The sequence below is a fragment of the Arachis stenosperma genome, chromosome 9 (assembly GCF_014773155.1).
Source record: "Arachis stenosperma cultivar V10309 chromosome 9, arast.V10309.gnm1.PFL2, whole genome shotgun sequence".
Classification (NCBI taxonomy): Eukaryota; Viridiplantae; Streptophyta; class Magnoliopsida; order Fabales; family Fabaceae; genus Arachis; species Arachis stenosperma.
Window position 1 is genome coordinate 43,419,067 of NC_080385.1, and position 24,314 is coordinate 43,443,380.

A 24,314-nucleotide genomic window follows, 5' to 3' on the forward strand; every position below is an offset into this window, starting at 1 on the left:
GCCAAGTACTACCTTTGGGATGAACCATATCTCTTTAAGAGATGTGCTGACGGAGTGATCCGCAGGTGTGTACCCAGAGAAGAAGCACAAAAGATCTTATGGCACTGCCATGGATCACATTATGGAGGACATTTTGGAAGTGAGCGAACAGCCACTAAAGTTCTCCAGTGTGGATTCTACTGGCCTACTCTCTATAAAGACTCCCGAGAGTTTGTGCGTAACTGTGACAGTTGCCAAAGAGCTGGTAATCTGCCTCACGGATATGCCATGCCTCAACAAGGGATATTAGAGATAGAATTGTTTGATGTATGGGGAATTGACTTCATGGGGCCATTCCCACCATCATACTCAAACACTTACATTCTGGTGGCAGTGGACTATGTATCTAAGTGGGTAGAAGCAATTGCTACACCCACTAATGATACCAAGACCGTGCTGAAATTCCTCCAGAAAAACATTTTCAGCAGGTTTGGCGTCCCCAGAGTGCTAATCAGTGATGGGGGCACTCATTTCTGCAATAAACAGCTATACTCTGCTATGGTTAGATATGGAATCAGCCATAAAGTGGCAACTCCGTATCATCCACAGACAAATGGGCAAGCTGAGGTCTCTAACAGAGAGCTAAAAAGAATCCTGGAACGGACTGTGATGGCCCGAAGAAAGGATTGGGCAAAGAGCTTGGATGATGCTCTGTGGGCATACAGAACAGCATTCAAGACTCCTATAGGCACCTCTCCATACCAACTGGTGTATGGGAAGGCCTGTCATTTGCCTGTGGAACTGGAACACAAGCCTACTGGGCAACCAGATTCCTAAACATGGATGCACAGTTAGCTGGTGAGAAAAGACTGCTCCAGCTAAATGAGCTAGAGGAGTTCAGACTCAATGCCTTTGAAAATGCAAAAATTTATAAGGAAAAGGCAAAGAAGTGGCATGACAAGAGATTGTCAACCAGAGTCTTTGAGCCAGGACAAAAAGTTCTGCTCTTCAACTCCAGGCTCAAACTGTTTCCAGGAAAACTCAAATCCCGGTGGAGGGGTCCGTATGTGATTACAGGAGTATCACCATATGGATATGTTGAGCTTCAGGATATTGATTCTGACAAGAAGTTCATTGTTAATGGACAGAGGATCAAGCACTATCTTGAAGGAAATTTTGAGCAGGAATGCTCAAAACTGAGACTTGAGTGATTCTCAGTGAAAGTCCAGCTAAAGACAGTAAAGAAGCGCTTGCTGGGAGGCAACCCAGTCATTAGGAAAGTTGTATGAATTGTTCTTACAGAGGCAAGTATCAAAAATGAAGGAATTCACAGAGTTACAGAAGGATTCAGCTCAAAAAGCAGAGAAAATGAGCTTACTGGCGAAAAAACACCAGTAAAGGGCATTTTGGGCGTTAAACGCCAGAATGGGCACCATTCTGGGCGTTTAACGCCAGAATGGGCACCATTCTGGGCGTTTAACGCCAGTAATGGTACCATTTTGGGCGTTAAACGCCAGAATGGGCACCATTCTGGGCGTTTAACGCCAGGTGTGCAGCATCCTGGGCGTTTTGGAAAAACGCCCAGTGATAAAGGATTTCTGGCGTTTAACGCCAGCCAGGGCACCTGGCTGGGCGTTAAACGCCCAAAAGGGGTAACAATTGGGCGTTAAACGCCAGAATGGGTGCCATTCTGGGCGTTTAACGCCAGAAAGGTGGGGGGACCACATTTTTGTTTTCAACTCAATTTTTTTTCAAACTTTCCTCTTTTTAACCATACTCTTCTACATAAATGCACTTCAACCTTTCATTATTCACTTTCAAATCTTCACAAATCAAAACCATTCTTCAAATCTATTTCAAATTAATCCCAAATCTTCTTCAAAAACTCACCCTTTTCTCAATTTCTTTTCATATCTTCTCAAATCTCCTTTCAAATTTTTATTTTTTTGAAATCTCTTCTCCCCTCCCTTATAAATTCACGTTTGGAACCCCCTTTTGCCCACACCATTCGAATTTTCTCTTCCTCCTCCTCTCTTCTCTCTTTCCTTTTGCTTGAGGACAAGCAAACCTCTAAGTTTGGTGTGCTTTTCCGTGATCACTAAGCCAAGATTCATCAATATCATGGCTCCTAAGGGAAAACAAACCAATTTAAGAGGCAAGAAAGAGAATAATCCAAAGAATCTTTGGAATGAAGAGAAGTTCTTAACCAAAGAACATGAAGACCATTATCATAAAATAATGGGTCTGAGGTCAGTGATCCCGGAAGTTAAATTTGATCTGAAAGAAGATGAATATCCGGGGATCCAAGAGCAAATTCGAAACAGAGGATGGGAAGTTCTAACCAATCCTGAGACAAAGGTTGGAAGGAACATGGTTCAGGAATTCTACTCAAATCTGTGGCTAACAGATAAGCAGAGAATGACTGGAACTGCTTACCATACCCATAGAACCATGGTCAGAGGGAAAGTTATATACTTCCATCTGGACAAAATAAGAGAAATATTCAAGTTGCCTCAACTGCAAGATGATCCTTATTCCTTTAATAGGAGGATGGTGAGAGTAGATAAGGGGTTGGATCAGGTTCTAGAGGACATATGCCTCCCTGGAACTAAGTGGATAACCAATTCTAAGGGTGTCCCAAACCAACTCAAGAGGGGAGACCTCAAACAAATTGCAAGAGGTTGGCTAGACTTTATTGGGCGTTCCATATTGCCCACTAGCAACCGTTCTGAGGTCACCATCAAGAGAGCAGTGATGATTCATTGCATTATGCTTGGAAAAGAGGTGGAGGTCCATCATGTGATTGCTTGTGAGATTTACACAATTGCAAATAAGAATTCCACTGAAGCCAAATTGGCTTATCCAAGCTTGATTTCCTTGCTCTGTAAAGAGGCTGGGGTGAAGATGGGAGTAGATGAGTTCATACCCATTGAACACCCAATTACCAAGAAGTCAATGGAAGGACAAGTGCAAGACAACTCCATCAAAAGGAGGGCGCATGAGTTCCTCCCTGAACTCCCTGAAATTGGCTACTGGGCCAACCTAGAAGCATCTATTAACAAGTTGCAAGAGACTATGGAGCAACTGAAGGAAGAACAGCAGAATCAAAACTGCATGCTCTGCAAATTGCTGAAGAAACAAGAGAAGCAGGGGCGTGAAATCCAAGAGATGAAACGCCAAAAGCTCTCCTCTCAAGCTGAGGGAGCATCTACTTCTCAAAATCAAGGTTGTTGAGTCCTAACTCTGTGAAAACCTCTATCATTAGGAGTCTATTTTTTTTTCGTTTTTCTTGTCTTATTTTATATTTTTTTTAGTCTCATCTTATATCTATATTTGAGTCTTGTTCTTAGTTCATAATTAATAAAATTTAAGTATGCCTTAAAGCTATGAATGTCCTATGAATCCATCACCTCTCTTAAAAGAAAAATGCTCTAATCACAAAAGAACAAGAAGTACAGGGTTTCGAAATTTATCTCTGAAACTAGTTGAATTAGTTTGATGTGGTGACAATACTTTTTGTTTTCTGAATGAATGCTTGAACAGTGCATATGTCTGTTGAATTTGTTGTTTTTAAGAATGTTAAATTTGTTGGCTCTTGAAAGAATGAGGAGAAAAGAGAACTGTTATTGAGGATCTGAAAAATCATCAAATTGATTCTTGAAGCAAGAAAAAGCAGTGAATCCAAAAAAAAATATATATATATCTTTTCGAAAAAAAAAAAGAGAAGAAAAAGAAAAAGAAAGAAAAAGAAGGAAATAAAGTTGTGATCCAAGGCAAAAGAGTGTGCTTAAGAACCCTGGACACCTCTAATTGGGGACTTTAGCAAAGCTGAGTCACAATCTAAAAAAAAAAGGGTTCACCCAATTATGTGTCTGTGGCATGTATGTATCCGGTGGTAATACTGGAAGACAGAGTGCTTTGGGCCACAGCCAAGACTCATACACTAGCTATGTTCAAGAATCAATATACTTAACTAGGAGAATCAATAACACTATCTGAGTTCTGAGTTCTTATAGATGCCAATCATTCTGGACTTCAAAGGATAGAGTGAGATGCCAAAACTGTTCGGAGGCAAAAAGCTACTAGTCCCGCTCATCTAATTGGAGCTATGTTTCTTTGATATTTTGGAGTCTATAGTATGTTCTCTTCTTTTATCCTATTTTGATTTTCAGTTGCTTGGGGACAAGCAACAATTTAAGTTTGGTGTTGTGATGAGCGGATAATTTATACGCTTTTTGGCATTGTTTTTAGTATGTTTTTAGTATCTTTTAGTTAGTTTTTAGTATATTTTTATTAGTTTTTAATTGAAATTCACTTTTCTGGACTTTACTATGAGTTTGTGTGTTTTTATGTGATTTCAGGTATTTTCTGACTGAAATTGAGGGTCCTGAGCAAAAATCTGATCCAGAGACTTAAAAGGACTGCAGATGCTGTTGGATTTTGACCTCCCTGCACTCGAAGTAGATTTTCTGGAGCTACAGAAGCCCAATTGGCGCGCTCTCAACGGAATTGGAAAGTAGACATCCTGGGCTTTCCAGCAATATATAATAGTTCATACTTTGCCCAAGATTTGATGGCCCAAACCGGCGCTCAAAGTCACGTACAGAAATTCCAGCGTTAAACGCCGGAACTGGCATAAAATTTGGAGTTAAACGCCCAAACTGGCATGAAAGCTGGCGTTTAACTCCAGAAAAGGTCTCTACACGAAATTCCTTCATTGCTCAGCCCAAGCACACACCAAGTGGGCCCGGAAGTGGATTTTTCTGTCATTTACTCATTCCTGTAAACCTTAGGACACTAGTTTACTACTTATAGGATCTTTTGACATTGTATCCGTACCTTATGACCCCATAACATTTTGTAAACGTTTCTTTCCACAGTATGAGCCTCTAAACCCCATGGTTGGGGGTGAGGAGCTCTGCTGTGTCTTGTTGGATTAATGCAATTACTACTGTTTCTTATTCAATCATGCTTGCTTCGATTCTAAGATAACACTTGTTCTTAATCCGGATGAATGTGATGATCCGTGACAATCATCATCATTCTCAACTATGAACACGTGCCTGACAACCACCTCTGTTCTATCTTAGATTGAGTAGTTATCTCTTGGGTTCTTTAATCGGAATCTTCGTGGTATAGGCAGGACCTGATGGCAGCATTCAAGAGAATCCGGAAGGTCTAAACCTTGTCTGTGGTATTCTGAGTAGGATTCAATGATTGAATGACTGTGACGTGCTTCAAACCTGTAACCTACTGGGCGTTAGTGACAAACGCAAAAGAGAGATTCTATTCCGGTAGGGGAGGGAACCAAACCGGTGATTGGCAGTACTGTGACAGAGTGCGTGCATTAGCTTTCACTGCGAGGATGGGAGGTAGCCATTGACAACGGTGAAACCCTACATGAGCTTGCCATGGAAGGAGGCTTGCGTGTTTGATGAAGAAGACAGTAGGAAAGCAGAGATTCAGAAGATGGAGCATCTCCAAACCTCAACCTATTCTCCATTACTGCAATACAAGTAACCATTTCATGTTCTTTTACTTTTTACAATCAATCCTGATAATTTCTGATATCCTGACTAAGATTTACAAGATAACCATAGCTTGCTTCAAGCCGACAATCTCCGTGGGATCGACCCTTGCTCACGCAAGGTATTACTTGGACGACCCAGTGCACTTGCTGGTTAGTTGTGCGGGATTGCAAAAGTGTTATTGCAATTTCGTGCACCATTAACCTCTAACTATGAAGGTAAGTTAAGTGGATGAATTCCAATTTTCAATCAACAATGAGTTTGATAACTCTAGAGTCACCAATTATTTAACCAAAGCCAAAAGGAAAGAAAATTGAAACTGCTGGAATAAAATTGCCTTCAGATGGAAAGCAATAATCATGTAATTAAAAGAAAGCAATAATAACTGAAATATCTCAAATAATATTAATTCAAAGAAAATCATAACATGAAAGAGTTCATAAATTTAATTGGAAAAATAAATAAATATAAAGAACCTGGGATTGAGAGTCACTCCTAAAACTAAGAGAAGTCCTAAATCCTAATCCTAAGAGAGAGGAGAGAATCTCTCTCTCTAAAAACTACATCTAAAAACATGAAAAGTGAATTATGAGTGAATGTTGATGCGTACAGGTCGCAGAAAAGTGACGCGGCCGCATGGCTCACGCGGCCGTGCGGGTTGCGTTCCTGCCAGGTCACGTGTCCGCGTGACTCACGCGTTCGCGTCGCCTGGCGTCGGGGCAGCTATGACGAATTATATATCAAATCGAAGCCCCGAACGTTATTTTTCTAACGCAACTGAAACCGCGTCGTTTGGACCTTTGTAGCTAAAGTTATCGCTATTTGAGTGCGAAGAGGTCAGGTTGGACAGCTTAGCAGTTTCTCCAACTTCTTGTATTCCTTCCACTTTTGCATGCTTCCTTTCCATCCTCTGAGCCATTCCTGCCTTGTAATCTCTGAAAACACTTAACACACATATCAAGGCATCTAATGGTATAAAAGAAGAATTAATATTAATAAAATTAAGGTCAAAGAAGCATGTTTTCAATCAAAGCACATAATTAGGAAGGCAAATACAAAACCATGCAAATAGTATGAATAAGTGGGTAAAGAGCTGATAAAATCTACTCAATTGAGCACAAGATAAACCATGAAATATGGGTTTATCACTCCTCCCTGTCCTCTCCTTTAATTCTTGTGCTGTAGAAACTCCATCAAATCCAGCCGAATGCTACCTAAAATAAACAGAATTGCACAAGACTCAAAGTAGCATCCATAGTGGCTAAAAGATAATTAATTCTTGATTAAACTTAACAAATTAAATGCAAATTCACTAGGAAAAGATAAGAAAGATGCTCACGTATCACAACACCAAACTTGAATGGTTGCTTGTCCTTAAGAAACCAAAATTAGTACATGATTAAGATGTGAATTTGCATGAGAGGTGAGAGTTCAGTTATGCTCATGTCTCTTCTTATAGTGGGGTTTATCTATTATAATTCTGAACAATTTTGGCATCTCGCTTTCCTTTGAATCAGAGGAATGTCAGTGTCATTCGGAATTAGAATTCGGATCATATTATGAATTCTCTGATCTTTATACTCCAGTTTAATCCTTGAACACAGCATAATTTTCTTTAATTTATTTTTCTTTGGTGCTTTGCACCTTGAGCCTAGCCGTGACTTTAAATGTTTTGTCTAAAGGGTTACTTTACACAAAAACACCACAAGCACTTGACAGGAGAACTCTCTTTAAGTTCTGATTTTTTCTTTCATTTACTCCCAGACAGTGGTGCTCAAAGCCTTTGGCATACTCTATTAAATACACTTGGTCTCGACTCTAAGTCTTCTGTCTCAAGGATTATTTGACACAATCACACCACAAGCATATGACTAGGGAAACAACTCTTTGAGCTTTTAATCATGTCTGACCTCCCTAGTTATTGATGCCCAGAGCCTTGGACCTTGCTTTTATTATTATTATTATTATTATTATTATTATTATTATTATTATTATTATTATTATTATTATTATTATTATTATTATGCTGTTTCTTTTTATTCAAAGATTAAATTTTTGTTAATTTCAGAGAAATCATAATAATTCTCTAAATTCCTGTTCCTTATACATCAACATCCTTTAATTCAAATTCAACTATGCACTGTTCATCTCATGCATTCAGAATTACAATTATTACCACCACATCTAAGTAAATAAGACTATTCTTAAATATAAACTCAATTTTCCATGCAATACATCACTTCTGTATTTTTGATTTCAAGCTCAGTGAGCAATACATGAGGCAATTTTTTTTATTTATAAGTACTAAAGATCATGCAAGCAATCAAAGCATATGAAAACAGAAGACAACAAAATAAGAATGGAAGAGAAATAGAATGAAAGGAACTCAACCACCTCAGTTATGCTTGTGGTAATCTCATTCCTTCATGAAGAACATTCATCTCCCTTTTGTGATAAACAGAAAACCCATAAGTGAAGCGTCAACACCAAACTTAAAGGTTTGCTTGTCTTGAAGCAAAGAAGAACTGAAAACAAGAAGAAACAAATATTATGATGAAAGAAGAATAAAATGATAAAATAACAAGAGAGAATTAGGATTTGGGAGAGAGAGAATAAAAATTAAAAACTGGACGGCGCGCTAGTGGAGGTGTGCGGCGCAGGCGACGCGTACGACACGCGTACGCGTGGGGCGCGCAATTATCATAGTGACGCGTGAGCGTCAAGCACACGTATACGTGCGCTTGGATTGTGCGAATCACAAGAAGCCAGCCGCGTGCACGCGCAACTCTCTGCTTGCGTGGCTTGGGGACCAAAATTTTTATATGATGCGTGCGCGTCATGCACGCGCACGCATGGGTGGCCATTTGTGCAAAGGACGCGCACGCGTCAGGGACGCGTACGCATGAACAAGTTTGTGCGTCTAGCACACTTCCAGCCCCAAGCCAGCACAACTCTCTACCCAAACACCTATTTATGCCGATTTTCAAGGTCACGTGTACGCATCTGGGATGCGCACGCATGGATGGCTAAAGGCGCAAACGATGCGCACGCGTGAGGTACGCGTACGCGTGGTCTTGTTTGTGCGCAAAGCATAGTTCCAGCACCACTCCTGCTCATCTCTCGGGTAAGTTTCTTGCTTCTCTCCCTCCTTTTTTTTCGAAGTGTTCAGTTTCTGTTCTAAAATAGCTGCATGATAAGATAAAACTCAATAAAGATCATATAAATATGAAAACTACTACTACGAAAATAACTAAGGATACGAAATTATCGGGTTGCCTCCCGACAAGCGCTTCTTTAATGTCACTAGCTTGACGGTCAGTTCTGCTAATTCAGCAAATGAGCGGACCTCTGGCGATCAATCTCGCCTCCAAGATAGTGCTTCAACCTCTGGCCATTCACTGTAAATTTTCTATCAGAATTCTCTTCCTGTATTTCCACATGACCATATGGTGAAGCTCTGATAACCACAAACGGTCCTGACCACCGGGATTTCAGCTTCTCGGGAAAGAATTTGAGCCTTGAATTACACAGTAGCACTCTCTGTCCTGGCTCAAATACTCTGATGGCAATCTTCTTGTCATGTAATAACTTGGTTCTCTCCTTATAGAGCTTGGCATTCTCATAGGCTGAATTTCTGAATTCATCAAGCTCATTTAACTGAAGCATTCGCTTAATTCCTGCAGCTTCTGAATCAAGATTTAGGTACCTGATTGCCCAGTAAGCTTTATGCTCCAGCTCAACTGGCAAGTGATAGGCTTTGCTATAGACCAACTGATAAGGTGACATGCCAATGGGAGTCTTGTACGCTGTCCGGTATGCCCAGAGAGCATCACCAAGCTTCCTAGACCAGTCCTTTCTTGAAACACTGACGGTCTTCTCTAGATTCCTTTTGAGTTCCCTGTTGAAAACTTCAACCTGTCCACTTGTCTGAGGATGATAGGGGGTTGCCACTTTATGACGGACTCCATATCTCTGTAGAAGAGAGTCCAGCGGCCTGTTATAGAAGTGGCTTCCTCCATCACTAATGAGTGTCCTTGGGACACCAAACCGGCTAAAGATATATCTCTGAAAAAAACTCATTACCACCTTAGCATCATTGGTGGGTAGAGCCACAGCTTCCACCCACTTGGACACATAGTCAACCGCCACTAGAATATAGTTGTTTGAATGTGAGGGTGGGAAGGGTCCCATGAAATCAATACCCCACACATCAAACAATTCCACCTCAAGAATCCCTTGCTGTGGCATTTCATGGTTGGTAGGGAGATTCGTGGCTTTCTTACATCTGGCACAGTGCTTCACAAATGCTCTTGCATCCCTGAAGGGAGTCGGCCAGTAAAACCCGCTCTAAAGGACTTTTGTAGCTATTCTTTTGCCACCAAAGTGGCCTCCATAATCAGAACCATGACAGTGTCAAAGAATCTGTTGTGTTTCTTCATCTGGGACACATCTTTTGATTATACCATCTGAACACCTTTTAAAAAGGTATGGTTCCTCCAAAATGTTGTAATTTGCATCAGTCAATAGCTTCTTTACTTATTGCCTACTGTACTCCCTTGGAATATAGTTCATGGCTTTGTAATTTGCAATGTTTGCAAACCACGGAGCCTGCTAAATGAGGAATAATTGCTCATCAGAAAATGTCTCAGTCACTGCTGTGGGTGGTTGTACTCCTGCTTCAGGCTCAATTCTGGAGAGATGGTCAGCTACTTGATTTTTTGACCCTTTCCTGTCTTTTATCTCAATATCAAACTCCTGAAGGAGTAACACCCATATGATTAATCTTGGTTTAGAATCCTGTTTGGTTAGAAGGTACTTCAAAGCAGCATGATAAGTATAAATAATAACTTTAGAACCAAGTAAATAAGACCTAAACTTATCAATAGCATACACAACAGCTAATAATTCCTTTTCTGTAGTTGTATAATTCTTTTGGGCATCATTTAACACACGACTGGCATAGTAAATGACATGTGCAAGCTTACCATGCCTCTGTCCTAAATCCTATAGCAAAATCACTGGCATCACACATCAATTCAAATGGTAAATCCCAATCAGGGAGAGCTATAATGGGAGCAGAGGTAAGGTTTGCTTTCAGAGTTTCAAAAGCATGTAGACAATTAGAATCAAAGACAAAAGGAACATCAATAACTAACAGGTTACTCAATGGTTTAGCAATTTTTGAAAAGTCCTTTATAAATCTCCTATAAAATCCTGCATGACCCAAGAAACTCCTGACTGCCTTAACATTAGCTGGTGGTGGTAATTTTTCAATTACCTCCACCTTTGCTCTGTCAACCTCAATCCCCTTACTTGAAATCTGGTGTCCAAGAACAATACCTTCTGTAACCATGAAATGATATTTTTCCCAATTTAAAATAAGGTTTGATTCTTGACACCGTTTCAAGACAAGAGATAAATGCTTAAGGCAGGATTCAAAAGAATTACCAAAAATAGAAAAGTCATCCATAAATACCTCAATGAATTTTTCAACCATATCAGAAAAAATTGAAAGCATACACCTCTGAAAAGTTGCTGGAGCATTACAGAGTCCAAATGGCATTCTCCTGTAAGCAAACACTCCAAAGGGGCATGTGAATGCTGTCTTCTCTTGATCTTGAGGGTCTACTATAATTTGATTATATCCAGAATATCCATCCAGGAAACAATAAAATGCATGACTAGCAAACCTTTCAAGCATCTGATCAATGAAAGGCAGATGGAAGTGATCATTCCTTGTAGCAGTGTTGAGCTTCATGTAGTCTATACACATTCTCTATCCTGTGACTGTCCTTGTATGAATAAGCTCATTCTTTTCATTCTTGATCACTGTCATCCCTTTTTTCTTGGGAACTACCTGCACAGGACTCACCCAAGGACTGTCAGAAATAGGGTAAATAATACCTGCTTCCCATAATTTCATTACCTCTTTTTGGACCACCTCTTTCATGGTTGTATTGAGTCTCCTTTGTGGTTGCACAACTGGTTTAGCATCATCTTCAAGGAGGATCTTGTGCATACACTTGGTTGGACTAATCCACTTCAAGTCATTAATAGTCCACCCAAGAGCTGTTTTATGGCTCCCGAGCACTGAAATAAATGCCTCTTCCTCTTCAGGCTTCAGGGAAGAGCTAATAATCACCGGATATGAATTATTTTCACCCAAGAACACATATTTCAGAGAAGGAGGTAAAGGTTTGAGCTCAAGCCTGGGGGCTTCCTCCTCTGCTTTAGGCGTGTGAACCATAGTCTTCTGAAATAGGATCCAGAATTTTATCAAGTACCTCTTGAACAAGTGATGCCAGGGCATCTAGGCCAGTTTCACTGACCTTTTCTTTATTATTTTAGGGTAGTTTCATGCATTTTCTTAGTAAATAAGGCAAGTTTTGGATGAAAATACACTTACACCTTGATTCAAGCAACTATTGTGAATTTTCAATGATTTCATGAAGATTTTGCAAGGATTGAATGACAAATTGATGATGCATAATCTCATGACTTGGGCTAGAGCTTTGATACACTTTATTTGCTTGATTTCATGACAAAGGAAGCAAGAAGAAGCCACATTAGCAGTCACGTTAACCTAGTTAACGTGACCACTAACGTGGAATAGGGACAAGCTTGTAGCATTAATGGAAAAGGTGATCGCCAATAACGCCTGCGAAGCCATCATAAGCCCATGTTAATTGCCACGTTAACTAGGTTAACGTGGTAGTTAACGTGGAGAAAAAGGGAGCTCCAGCGTTAGTAGTAAAAGTGAATACCACTAACGCTACAAATTGGCAATTAGCCACGTTAAGAGTCATGTTAACTTAGTTAACGTGAACTCTAACGTGGAAGGAAAAGACAATGCCAATGTTAGTGACACTCACCTTTGTCACTAACGTTGGATCAAGCCAACATTGCCCACGTTAGTGGTCACGTTAAGATCACTAACGTGAAAGTTAACGTGGAGCTAAGCATGATGAGCCAACGTTAGTGACACTCACCTTTGTCACTAACGTTGGAGATGGCATTCACTACCACGTTAGTGGCCACGTTAACCTAATTAACGTGAACTCTAACATGGAGAGGAGGGGCGTTTGGAGTGTTAGTGACAAAGGTAAGTGTCACTAACGCTCTCGAAGCTTAGGCATGCCCACGTTAACCTAGTTAACGTGAACTCTAACGTGGGGAAAGGGGGCACAATGCAACGTTATTAGAAAAGGTGATTCCCAATAACGTTTGTGAAGGATCATGAGGCAACGTTAGTGATCACGTTAGTGCCACTAACGTTGAAGTTAACTGGACCATTTTGGGGTTGGAACGTTAGTGAGAAAGGTGATTGCCACTAACGTTCTCGAACCCACATTTTCACTTAGCGTTAACACCACTAACGTCCTAACTAACGCCCATGCATAACTCACACTTTTCTGCAAGCTGAGCCCACTGAAGATTGTACCTGCTTCAACTAAAGATCTAAGGCCCACATCCAAGACTTGAAGAACTCACTAGAAGCTCAAGAAGAGTAGTATATATAGGAGTAGTTTTGAACTATAGAGAAGCTTGGCACTTGGGAGAACTACCCCCTGTATATTTACTTTCTGCATTTTTCCTAGCTAAGCATGTATTCTTTTCTACCATTTTCCATTTCCAGAGCCATGAACAACTAAACCTCTTTCATTAGGTTAGGGAGCTCTGTTGTAATTTGATGGATCAATTATAGTTTTCATTCTTCTTCCTCTTTCTTTTCTCTTGATTTGCTAGAAAGCTTTCGATCTTAATTCAATTGGTTAGTTGTCTTTAAAAAGAAACTCTCCATAATTGGATTTCCTCTGAGCCTTGGAAAAAGGATGAGGAGATCATGCTAGAAATGCTTCCTCAAGTTGGACCAAATTGGGGTTTGGGCGGATATAGTGACATGTAATCCTCCCAACACTTTGATTTGGAAATACATGTGGTATAATCAGTGACCACACTTTATCTCTTCCCATGAGCAATTAAATCAAGGAATTGGGCAATTGTTCAAGCTTAGAGATATTGAATTGCCAAGGAATTGGGAACCAATCACTTAAGATTGCCAAGGAGATCAATGAATGCATTGATTGAGGAAGAGATGAGAATGAATTTGATCCGGAGAATGCAACATCTCTTAAGCCCAATGAATTCCCCATTTCTGATCTTACCCATTCTCTTTACTTTCTACCATTTATTTCCATGTTCATATCCCCAAATCTCCATTTAAGATTCTGCACTTTATTTTCTGCCATTTACTTTTCCGCTATTTAATTTCCTGCAACACCGACTACCTTCTGTTTAGCTCAACTAGCATACTCTTCCAACTAAAGTTGCTTGACCAATCAATCCCTATGGGATTTAACCTCACTCTATTGTGAGTTTTTACTTGACGACAATTCGGTATACTTGCCGAAGGGAAATTTGTTGAGAGACAAGTTTTCGTGCATCAAGTTTATGGTGCCGTTGCCGGGGATTGATTTTGTATCAACAATAATTAAGTTGGAAGTTCACTAGATTGAGCAATTTTTTTTCTTTTATTTGTTTATTTTATCCAGTCATTTATCTTCAGTTTCTTTAGTTTCTTCCTTATCCTCTCACCCCTCGTTGTTTTCTTTGTTATTATCTACAATTCTGCTCACTAACCCACTAACTATTTGATAATTTGCACCACTCACACTAACAATCACTCTAACAAGAATAATCTCATCATTGTATTTCTTGCTTTGTGCTCTATTAGTTGTATGACAGGGAGAAGAAACGGAGCTTCAACTTCCTTTGATTCGGAACCTGAGAGGACCCTACGTAGATTGAGGAGGAAAGCAAGAGGGAAAGGAGTTGTTGGTGCTGAGAAAGAGGAAGAGTACTTTGAAACAAACATGGCTTGGAAAACAACCATGAAGGAGAAGCCCACAACCATGCCAGAGAAGGCCCTGTAAATCATGTTGGGCAAGAGAGGAGAGTTCTAGGCTCTTACATCAATCCAAACTCAGGAAATTGTAGAAGTAACATCCAAAAGCCTACCATACATGCCAACAACTTTGAATTAAAATCCCAGTTCATCACCCTTGTTCAGAACAATTGCTCATTCAGAGGAAGTGCCTAAAAAGACCCCAATCAACATCTAACTACCTTCCTGAGAATATGTGACACTGTGAAGTCTAATGGAGTCCATCTGGATGTCTATAGACTGCTTTTGTTCCCTTTTTCACTCAGGGACAAAGCATCTAAGTGGCTGGAATCCTTCCCGAAGGAGAGCTTAACAAATTGGGAAGATGTGGTGAACAAGTTTTTGGCAAGATTCTACCCTCTTCAAAGAATTAACATGCTGAGAGCTGAGGTGTGAACTTTCAGGCAACAAGATGGTGAAACTCTCTATGAGGCATGGGAGAGGTTTAAGGACTTAACAAGAAGATGCCAACCGGACATGTTCAATGAATGGGTTCAACTGCACATCTTCTATGAAGGTCTTTCTTCTGAGTCAAAGAAGGTTGTAGACCATTCATAAGGGGGCTCTCTAAACAAGAAGAAAACTATTGAAGAAGCCATAGATGTCATTGAGACTGTCGCTGAGAATGACTACTTCTATGCTTCTGAAAGGAGCAACACTCGAGGAGTAATGGAGCTGAACCACATGGATGCATTGCTAGCTCAAAATAAGATGATCACCAAGCAACTAGCAGATCTTACCAAGAAGGTGGAAGAAAACCAAGTTGCAGCAGTCATCACCTCATCACCAGCTCAAGAAGGAGTGAATGTAGGAGAAGAAGGTGATTGGAAACAAGCCAACTATGTTGGAAACTCACCCAGACAGATCCATGATCCATACTCTAAAACTTATAATTCCGGATGGAGAAATCACCCTAACTTTGGGTGGAGAAACCAACAAGACCAAGGCCAAGGCCAAGACCAGAGACGCCACAACCACAATCCCAACAACAATGCAACTCACCAACATACCTCACAGAGATCCTATCAACACCCACCTAATCACCCTTCTCAACCACCTAATCTCAACCCACCATTACCAACCAAAGATAGACTTTCCAAAATTGAGGCTCTACTTGAAGACATATGCAAAGAAGTCCAAGACAACAGAGTGTTCAAGGATGAAGTGCGAGCCGATATCAAAAACCAAGGGGAAAACATCAAGAGGCTGGAGTCCCAAGTGGGATATCTTTCTCAACAGTTTCCCAAACCTATTGATAGTTTTCCAAGTGACACAGAGAAGAACCCAAGAGGAGAAACAAAGAAAGTAAGGTGGGAAGAATGCAAGATGATCACTATAAGTGATGAGAGGAGTGTAGAGGAAGCACCCACGCAAACAGAATATCTCCAAGACATTCCAAAGGAAAATCATGAAGAAAGAAACTATACACCCCAGCACATACACAAGGAGGAGCTAAAAAAAGGGGAGACCCTGAACCTATATGCACCCTTTCCCCAGAGGCTAAAAGGTGGTGTAGCAAGGAGAATGTATTTAAGATTTCTCGACATGTTTTCATCTCTTGATGTAAATATACCATTCATTAAGGCCCTCCAGCAAATGCCCTTCTACATCAAGTACATAAAGGAGCTGCTGGCCAAAAAGAGTTCATTGAAGGGTGGACAAACAATAAAGATGAACAGGGAGTGCAGTGCTCTCATCCAAACAGAGCCACCTACAAAGAAGAAGGATCCAGGGAGTTTCCACATTCCCTGTGCTATAGGAGAGACAATGATTGATAAGGGGCTCTGTGACCTGGGAGCAAGTATCAACTTAATGCCTCTATCCCTCATGAAAAAGCTTCAAATCAATGAGCTAACACCCACAGATGTAATCATCAAATTGGCTGACAAAACTCAAAAACAGGCAATAGGAGTGGTAGAGAACGTGTTAGTGAAGGTTGGGAACTACTTCCTACCCACGGACTTTGTTATCTTGGAAATGGAAGAGAATCCCATCCATCCCATCATCCTGGGAAGGCCATTTTTAGCCACAGCCAAGGCGCTTATAGATGTGGAGCGAGGAGAGCTAGTATTGAGGATACACGAAGAACAGCTCACCTTCAACGTTTTCAAACCATCACAAGAAGTAGATCATGATAACGAAGAGTCAAAGGAAGAGCACAATAAGGGGTTGATAGAAGAGGTAAGCATGAGAGCACAAGCACCACACCTGAAAATCCCCATTGGTGACAACTAATGTGATCAGAGGGAGTAACAGCCAAGTGTAATCCAAGAGAAACTAGACTTACCAGAGTCATATGGGACAAGCAACAAAATCCCCCTGAAAAAAGGAACCATAAGGAGCAAGGTAACATCAAGGGAAACAAAGAAAAATGTCCCAAGGGAATGGAGGAACAGGAAAATCCCTACAGAGGACTTCTCTCCAGGAGATGAAGTGGTCTCTGCCTACTTTCCATCTATACCACCTCATCTCTCCACCATTCCATCTCAGCTACCTCCAGTGTACACCATCAATAAAATCTAGTCCTTAGAACATGTGGAACTTCTTAACAAAGCCAACGGAAGCAGATTCACTGCAAGGGGGGAAGATTTGAAGCACTACCAACCACCCTGACAAGGGCCAAACGTCAAGCTAATGATGCTAAAGAAGCGCTTCATGGGAGGCAACCCATGTTCCATACCCTCTCTCTTTAATCTCTAATAATAGTAATAAAGCAAAGTCATGGATTCTAAATCAACTTTGACGAACACTTAGAAGAATTTTTATATGCAACATATAGTGAACAACAAGTTTGGTGTCCAAGGCATACTAAGATGGCATGAACACAACCCATATCATGTTAATTTTAGAGTCTTAATCAAACCTTGTTGCACCATGTGACCACAAACAAGTTTGGTGTTACCAATGTTGCATGCATGGGAAATTGAGTGGTCGATTGATTTGCATTCATGAAAAGCATTTAGTTTTTTTAAAAACAAAAGAAAAAGGATTTCAACAGTAGCTATTTCACACTTTAATTTTTCCCACCAAAAATTCAATTGACTTTTTGCATTCCTTTTGTCTTGTATAGGAAATCAAAAAGGGGATTGGTGGTACTTGATAGGACAACCAAAGAAAGGAGGTTCGGCCACTATACCAAGGAAACCACACACTTGTCTTCAAGGGGAGTTGGTGCACGAAATTGCAATAACACTTTTGCAATCCCGCACAACTAACCAGCAAGTGCACTGGGTCGTCCAAGTAATACCTTGCGTTAGCAAAGGTCGATCCCACGGAGATTGTCGGCTTGAAGCAAGCTATGGTTATCTTGTAAATCTTAGTCAGGATATCAGAAATTATCAGGATTGATTGTAAAAAGCAAAAGAACATGTAATGGTTACTTGTATTGCAGTAATGGAGAATAGGTTGAGGTTTGGAGATGCTCCATCTTCCGAATCTCTGCTTTCCTACTGTCTTCTTCATCAAACACGCATGTCTCCTTCCATGGCAAGCTCGTGTAGGGTCTCACTGTTGTCAGCAGCTACCTCCCATCCGCGCAGTGAAAGCTAATGCACACACTCTGTCACAGTGCTGCCAATCACCGGTTTGGTTCCCTCCCCTACCGGAATAGAATCACTCTTTTGCGTCTGTCACTAACGCCCAGTAGGTTACAGGTTTGAAGCACGTCACAGTCATTCAATCATTGAATCCTACTCAGAATACCACAGACAAGGTTTAGACCTTCCGGATTCTCTTGAATGCTGCCATCAGGTCCTGCCTATACCACGAAGATTCCGATTAAAGAACCCAAGAGATAACTACTCAATCTAAGATAGAATAGAGGTGGTTGTCAGGCACGTGTTCATGGTTGAGAATGATGATGATTGTCACGGATCATCACATTCATCCGGATTAAGAACAAGTGTTATCTTAGAATGGAAGCAAGCATGATTGAATAAGAAACAGTAGTAATTGCATTAATCCATCAAGACACAGCAGAGCTCCTCACCCCCAACCATGGGGTTTAGAAACTCATGCTGTGGAAGAAAATGTGTACAATGTCATAAGGTCACATCCGGTACTGATTACAATGTAAAAAGGTCCTATAAGTAGTAAACTAGTATCCTAAGGTTTACAGAAATGAGTAAATGACAGAAAAATCCACTTCCTGGCCCACTTGGTGTGTGCTTGGGCTGAGCAATGAAGGAAATTCGTGTAGAGACCTTTTCTGGAGTTAAACGCCAGTTCTCATGCCAGTTTGGGCGTTTAACTCCAACTTTTATTCCAGTTCCGGCGTTTAACGCTGGAATTTCTGAGGCCGGATTGCTACGCGGGTTTGGGCCATCAAATCTTGGACAAAGTATGGACTATTATATATTGCTGGAAAGCCCAGGATGTCTACTTTCCAATGCCGTTGAGAGCGCGCCAATTGGGCTTCTGTAGCTCCAGAAAATCCACTTCGAGTGCAGGGAGGTCAGAATCCAACAGCATCTGCAGTCCTTTTCAGTCTCTGGATCAGATTTTTGCTCAGGACCCTCAATTTCAGTCAGAAAATACCTGAAATTACAGAAAAACACACAAACTCATAGTAAAGTCCAGAAAAGTGAATTTTAATTAAAAACTAATAGAAATATACTAAAAACTAACTAAAAGATACTAAAAACATACTAAAAACAATGCCAAAAAGCATACAAATTATCCGCTCATCACAACACCAAACTTAAATTTTTGCTTGTCCCCAAGCAACTGAAAATCAAAATAGGATAAAAAGAAGAGAACATACTATAGACTCCAAAATATCAAAGAAACATAGCTCCAATTAGATGAGCGGGACTAGTAGCTTTTTGCCTCCGAACAGTTTTGGCATCTCACTCTATCCTTTGAAGTTCAGAATGATTAGCATCTATAAGAACTCAGAACTCAGATAGTGTTATTGATTCTCCTAGTTAAGTATATTGATTCTTGAACATGGCCAGTGTATGAGTCTTGGCTGTGGCCCAAAGCACTCTGTCTTCCAGTATTACCACCGGATACATACATGCCACAGACACATAATTGGGTGAACCTCTTTAGATTGTGACTCAGCTTTGCTAAAGTCCCCAATTAGAGGTGTCCAGGGTTCTTAAGCACACTCTTTTGCCTTGGATCACAACTTTATTCCTTTCTTTTTCTCTTTGTTCTTTTTTTCTTTTTCTTTCTTTTTTTTTCGAATTTTTTTTTTTTCACTGCTTTTCTTGCTTCAAGAATCAATTTGATGATTTTTCAGATCCTCAATAACAGTTCTCTTTCTCCTCATTCTTTCAAGAGCCAACAATTTTAACATTCTTAAAACAACAAATTCAAAAGACATATGCACTGTTCAAGCATTCATTCAGAAAACAAAAAGTATTGTCACCACATCAAACTAATTCAACTAGTTTCAGAGATAAATTTCGAAACCCTGTACTTCTTGTTCTTTTGTGATTAAAGCATTTTTCATTTAAGAGAGGTGATGGATTCATAGGACATTCATAGCTTTAAGGCATAAACTTAAATTTTATTAATTATGAACTAAGAACAAGACTCAAATATAGATATAAGATGAGACTAAAAAAATATAAAATAAGACAAGAAAAACGAAAAAAAATAGGCTCCTAATGATAGGGGTTTTCACAGAGTTAGGACTCAACAACCTTGATTTTGAGAAGTGGATGCTCCCTCAGCTTGAGAGGAGAGCTTTTGGCGTTTCATCTCTTGGATTTCACGCCTCTGCTTCTCTTGTTCCTTCAGCAATTTGCAGAGCATGCAGTTTTGATTCTGCTGTTCTTCCTTCAGTTGCTCCATAGTCTCTTGCAACTTGTTAATAGATGCTTCTAGGTTGGCCCAGTAGTCAACTCTTGGGAATTCAGGGAGGAATTCCTGTGCCCTCCTCTTGATGGAGTTGTCTTGCACTTGTCCTTTCATTGACTTCTTGGTGATTGGGTGTTCAATGGGTATGAACTCATCTACCCCCATCTTCACCCCAGCCTCTTTACAGAGCAATGAAATCAAGCTTGGATAAGCCAATTTGGCTTCAGTGGAATTCTTATTTGCAATTGTGTAAATCTCACAGGCAATCACATGATGGACCTCCACCTCTTTTCCAAGCATAATGCAATGAATCATCACTGCTCTCTTGATGGTGACCTCAGAACGGTTGCTAGTGGGCAGTATGGAACGCCCAATAAAGTCTAGCCAACCTCTTGCAATTGGTTTGAGGTCTCCCCTCTTGAGTTGGTTTGGGACACCCTTAGAATTGGTTATCCACTTAGTTCCAGGGAGGCATATGTCCTCTAGAACCTGATCCAACCCCTTATCTACTCTCACCATCCTCCTATTAAAGGAATCAGGATCATCTTGCAGTTGAGGCAACTTGAATATTTCTCTTATTTTGTCCAGATGGAAGTATATAACTTTCCCTCTGACCATGGTTCTATGGGTATGGTAAGCAGTTCCAGTCATTCTCTGCTTATCTGTTAGCCACAGATTTGAGTAGAATTCCTGAACCATGTTCCTTCCAACCTTTGTCTCAGGATTGGTCAGAACTTCCCAACCTCTGTTTCGAATTTGCTCTTGGATCTCCGGATATTCATCTTCTTTCAGATCAAATTTAACTTCCGGGATCACTGACCTCAGACCCATTATTTTGTGGTAATGGTCTTCATGTTCTTTGGTTAAGAACTTCTCTTCATTCCAAAGATTCTTTGGATTAGTCTCTTTCTTTCCTCTTGAGTTGGTTTGTTTTCCCTTGGGAGCCATGATATTGATGAATCTTGGCTTAGTGATCACGGAAAAGCACACCAAACTTAGAGGTTTTGCTTGTCCTCAAGCAAAAAGAAAAGAAAGAAGATAAGAGAGAGAGGGGGAGAAAATTCGATTGGTGTGAGGAAGGAGGGTGAGGAACGTTCATTTATAGAGTGGGGGAGTAGAATTTCGAAAACAAAGAGAGATTTGAAAGGAAATTTGAAAAGATATGAAAAATATTTGAGAAAAGGGTGAGTTTTTGAAGAAGATTTGAGATTATTTTGAAATAGATTTGAAGAATGGTTTTGATTTTTGAAGATTTGAAAGTGAATGATGAATGATTGAAGTGTGATTTTGTAGAAAAGTATGGGTGAGAAAAGGAAAGTTTGAAAAAATCTGATTTGAAAACAAAATTGTGGTCCCCCCACCAAGCTGGCGTTAAACGCCCAGAATGGCACCCATTCTGGCGTTTAACGCCCATCTGTTGCCCCACTTGGGCGTTTAACGCCCAGCCAGGTACCCTGGCTGGCGTTAAACGCCAGAAATTCTTCCTCACTGGGCGTTTTTCTAAAACGCCCAGGATGCTGCACACCTGGCGTTAAACGCCCAGAATGGTGCCCATTCTGGCGTTTAACGCCCAAAATGGCACCATTCCTGGCGTTAAACGCCCAGAATGGTACCCATTCTGGCGTTTAACGCCCAAAATGCCCCTTACTGGCGTTTTTTCGCCAGTAAGCTCATTTTCTCTGCTTTTTGAGCTGAATCCTTCTGTAACTCTGTGAATTCCTTCATTTTTGATACTTGCCTCTGTAAGAACTAATCATACAACTTCCTAATGACTGGGTTGCCTCCCAGCAAGCGCTTCTTTACTGTCTTTAGCTGGACTTTCACTGAGAATCACTCAAGTCTCAGTTTTGAGCATTCCTGCTCAAAATTTCCTTCAAGATAGTGTTTGATCCTCTGTCCATTAACAATGAACTTCTTGTCAGAATCAATATCCTGAAGCTCAACATATCCATATGGTGATACTCCTGTAATCACATACGGACCCCTCCACCGGGACTTGAGTTTTCCTGGAAACAGTTTGAGCCTGGAGTTGAAGAGCAGAACTTTCTGTCCTGGCTCAAAGACTCTGGTTGACAATCTTTTGTCATGCCACTTCTTTGCCTTTTCCTTATAAATTTTTGCATTTTCAAAGGCATTGAGTCTGAACTCCTCTAGCTCATTTAGCTGGAGCAGTCTTTTCTCACCAGCTAACTGTGCATCCATGTTTAGGAATCTGGTTGCCCAGTGGGCTTTATGTTCCAGTTCCACAGGCAAATGACAGGCCTTCCCATACACCAATTGGTATGGAGAGGTTCCTATAGGAGTCTTGAATGCTGTTCTGTATGCCCACAGAGCATCATCCAAGCTCTTTGCCCAATCCTTTCTTCGGGCCATTACAGTCCGTTCCAGGATTCTTTTTAGCTCTCTGTTAGAGACTTCAGCTTGCCCATTTGTCTGTGGATGATACGGAGTTGCCACTTTATGGCTGATTCCATATCTAACCATAGCAGAGTATAGCTGTTTATTGCAGAAATGAGTGCCCCCATCACTGATTAGCACTCTGGGGACGCCAAACCTGCTGAAAATGTTTTTCTGGAGGAATTTCAGCACAGTCTTGGTATCATTAGTGGGTGTAGCAATTGCTTCTACCCATTTAGATACATAATCCACTGCCACCAGAATGTAAGTGTTTGAGTATGATGGTGGGAATGGCCCCATGAAATCAATTCCCCATACATCAAACAATTCTATCTCTAGTATTCCTTGTTGAGGCATGGCATATCCGTGAGGCAGGTTACCAGCTCTTTGGCAACTGTCACAGTTACGCACAAACTCTCGGGAGTCTTTATAGAGAGTAGGCCAGTAGAAGCCGCACTGGAGAACTTTAGTGGCTGTTCGCTCACTTCCAAAATGTCCTCCATACTGTGATCCATGGCAGTGCCATAGGATCCTTCGTGCTTCCTCTCTGGGTACACACCTGCGGATCACTCCGTCAGCACATCTCTTAAAGAGATATGGTTCATCCCAAAGGTAGTACTTGGCATCTGAAATTAGTTTCTTTCTCTGCACATAACTGTACTCTTTGGGTATGAACCTCACAGCTTTATAGTTTGCAATATCTGCAAACCATGAAGCTTCCTGAATGGCAAAGAGTTGCTCATCTGGGAAGGTCTCAGAGATCTCAGTAGAAGGGAGGGACGCCCCAGCTACTGGTTCTATTCTGGACAGATGATCAGCTACTTGATTCTCTGTCCCTTTTCTGTCTCTTATTTCTATATCAAACTCTTGCAGAAGCAACACCCATCTGATAAGCCTGGGTTTGGAATCCTGCTTTGTGAGTAAGTATTTAAGAGCAGCATGGTCAGTGTACACAATCACCTTTGATCCCACTAAGTAGGATCTAAACTTGTCAATGGCATAGACCACTGCAAGTAATTCTTTTTCTGTGGTTGTGTAATTCTTCTGTGCATCATTTAGAACACGGCTAGCATAATAAATGACATGCAGAAGTTTGTTATGCCTCTGTCCCAACACTGCACCAATGGCATGATCACTGGCATCACACATCAATTCAAATGGTAATGCCCAATCTGGTGCAGAGATGACTGGTGCTGTGACCAGTTTAGCTTTCAGGGTCTCAAATGCCTGCAAACACTGTGTGTCAAACACAAATGGTGTGTCAGCAGCTAACAGGTTACTCAGAGGTTTAGCAATTTTCGAAAAATCCTTGATAAACCTTCTGTAGAATCCTGCATGCCCCAGAAAGCTTCTGATTGCCTTAACATTGGCAGGTGGTGGTAATTTTTCAATTACCTCTACCTTTGCCTTATCCACCTCTATTCCCCTGCTTGAAATTTTGTGCCCAAGGACAATTCCTTCAGTCACCATAAAGTGACATTTCTCCCAGTTTAAAACCAGGTTAGTCTCTTGGCATCTTTTCAGGACAAGTGATAGGTGGTTAAGACAGGAGCTGAATGAGTCTCCATATACTGAAAAGTCATCCATGAAGACTTCCAGAAATTTCTCTACCATATCTGAGAAGATAGAGAGCATGCACCTCTGAAAGGTTGCAGGTG

At 40.8% G+C, this 24,314-nt stretch overlaps 1 protein-coding gene and 1 non-coding gene across 2 annotated transcripts; one reads left to right on the top strand and one right to left on the bottom strand.

Annotated features, from left to right (window-relative positions):
* Positions 1-14,826: 14,826 nt before the first annotated feature.
* Positions 14,827-14,928, bottom strand: LOC130953511 (small nucleolar RNA R71). Its single transcript, XR_009075680.1, has one exon. It is a non-coding gene; the product is annotated as a small nucleolar RNA R71 (small nucleolar RNA).
* An 849-nt stretch (positions 14,929-15,777) lies between these two features.
* On the top strand, positions 15,778-16,686 carry LOC130949459 (uncharacterized). The gene is made up of 2 exons (XM_057878172.1): positions 15,778-16,248; positions 16,354-16,686. Exons 1-2 carry the CDS (start codon positions 15,778-15,780, stop codon positions 16,684-16,686), a joined length of 804 nt encoding a protein of 267 aa, XP_057734155.1.
* Positions 16,687-24,314: the final 7,628 nt, after the last annotated feature.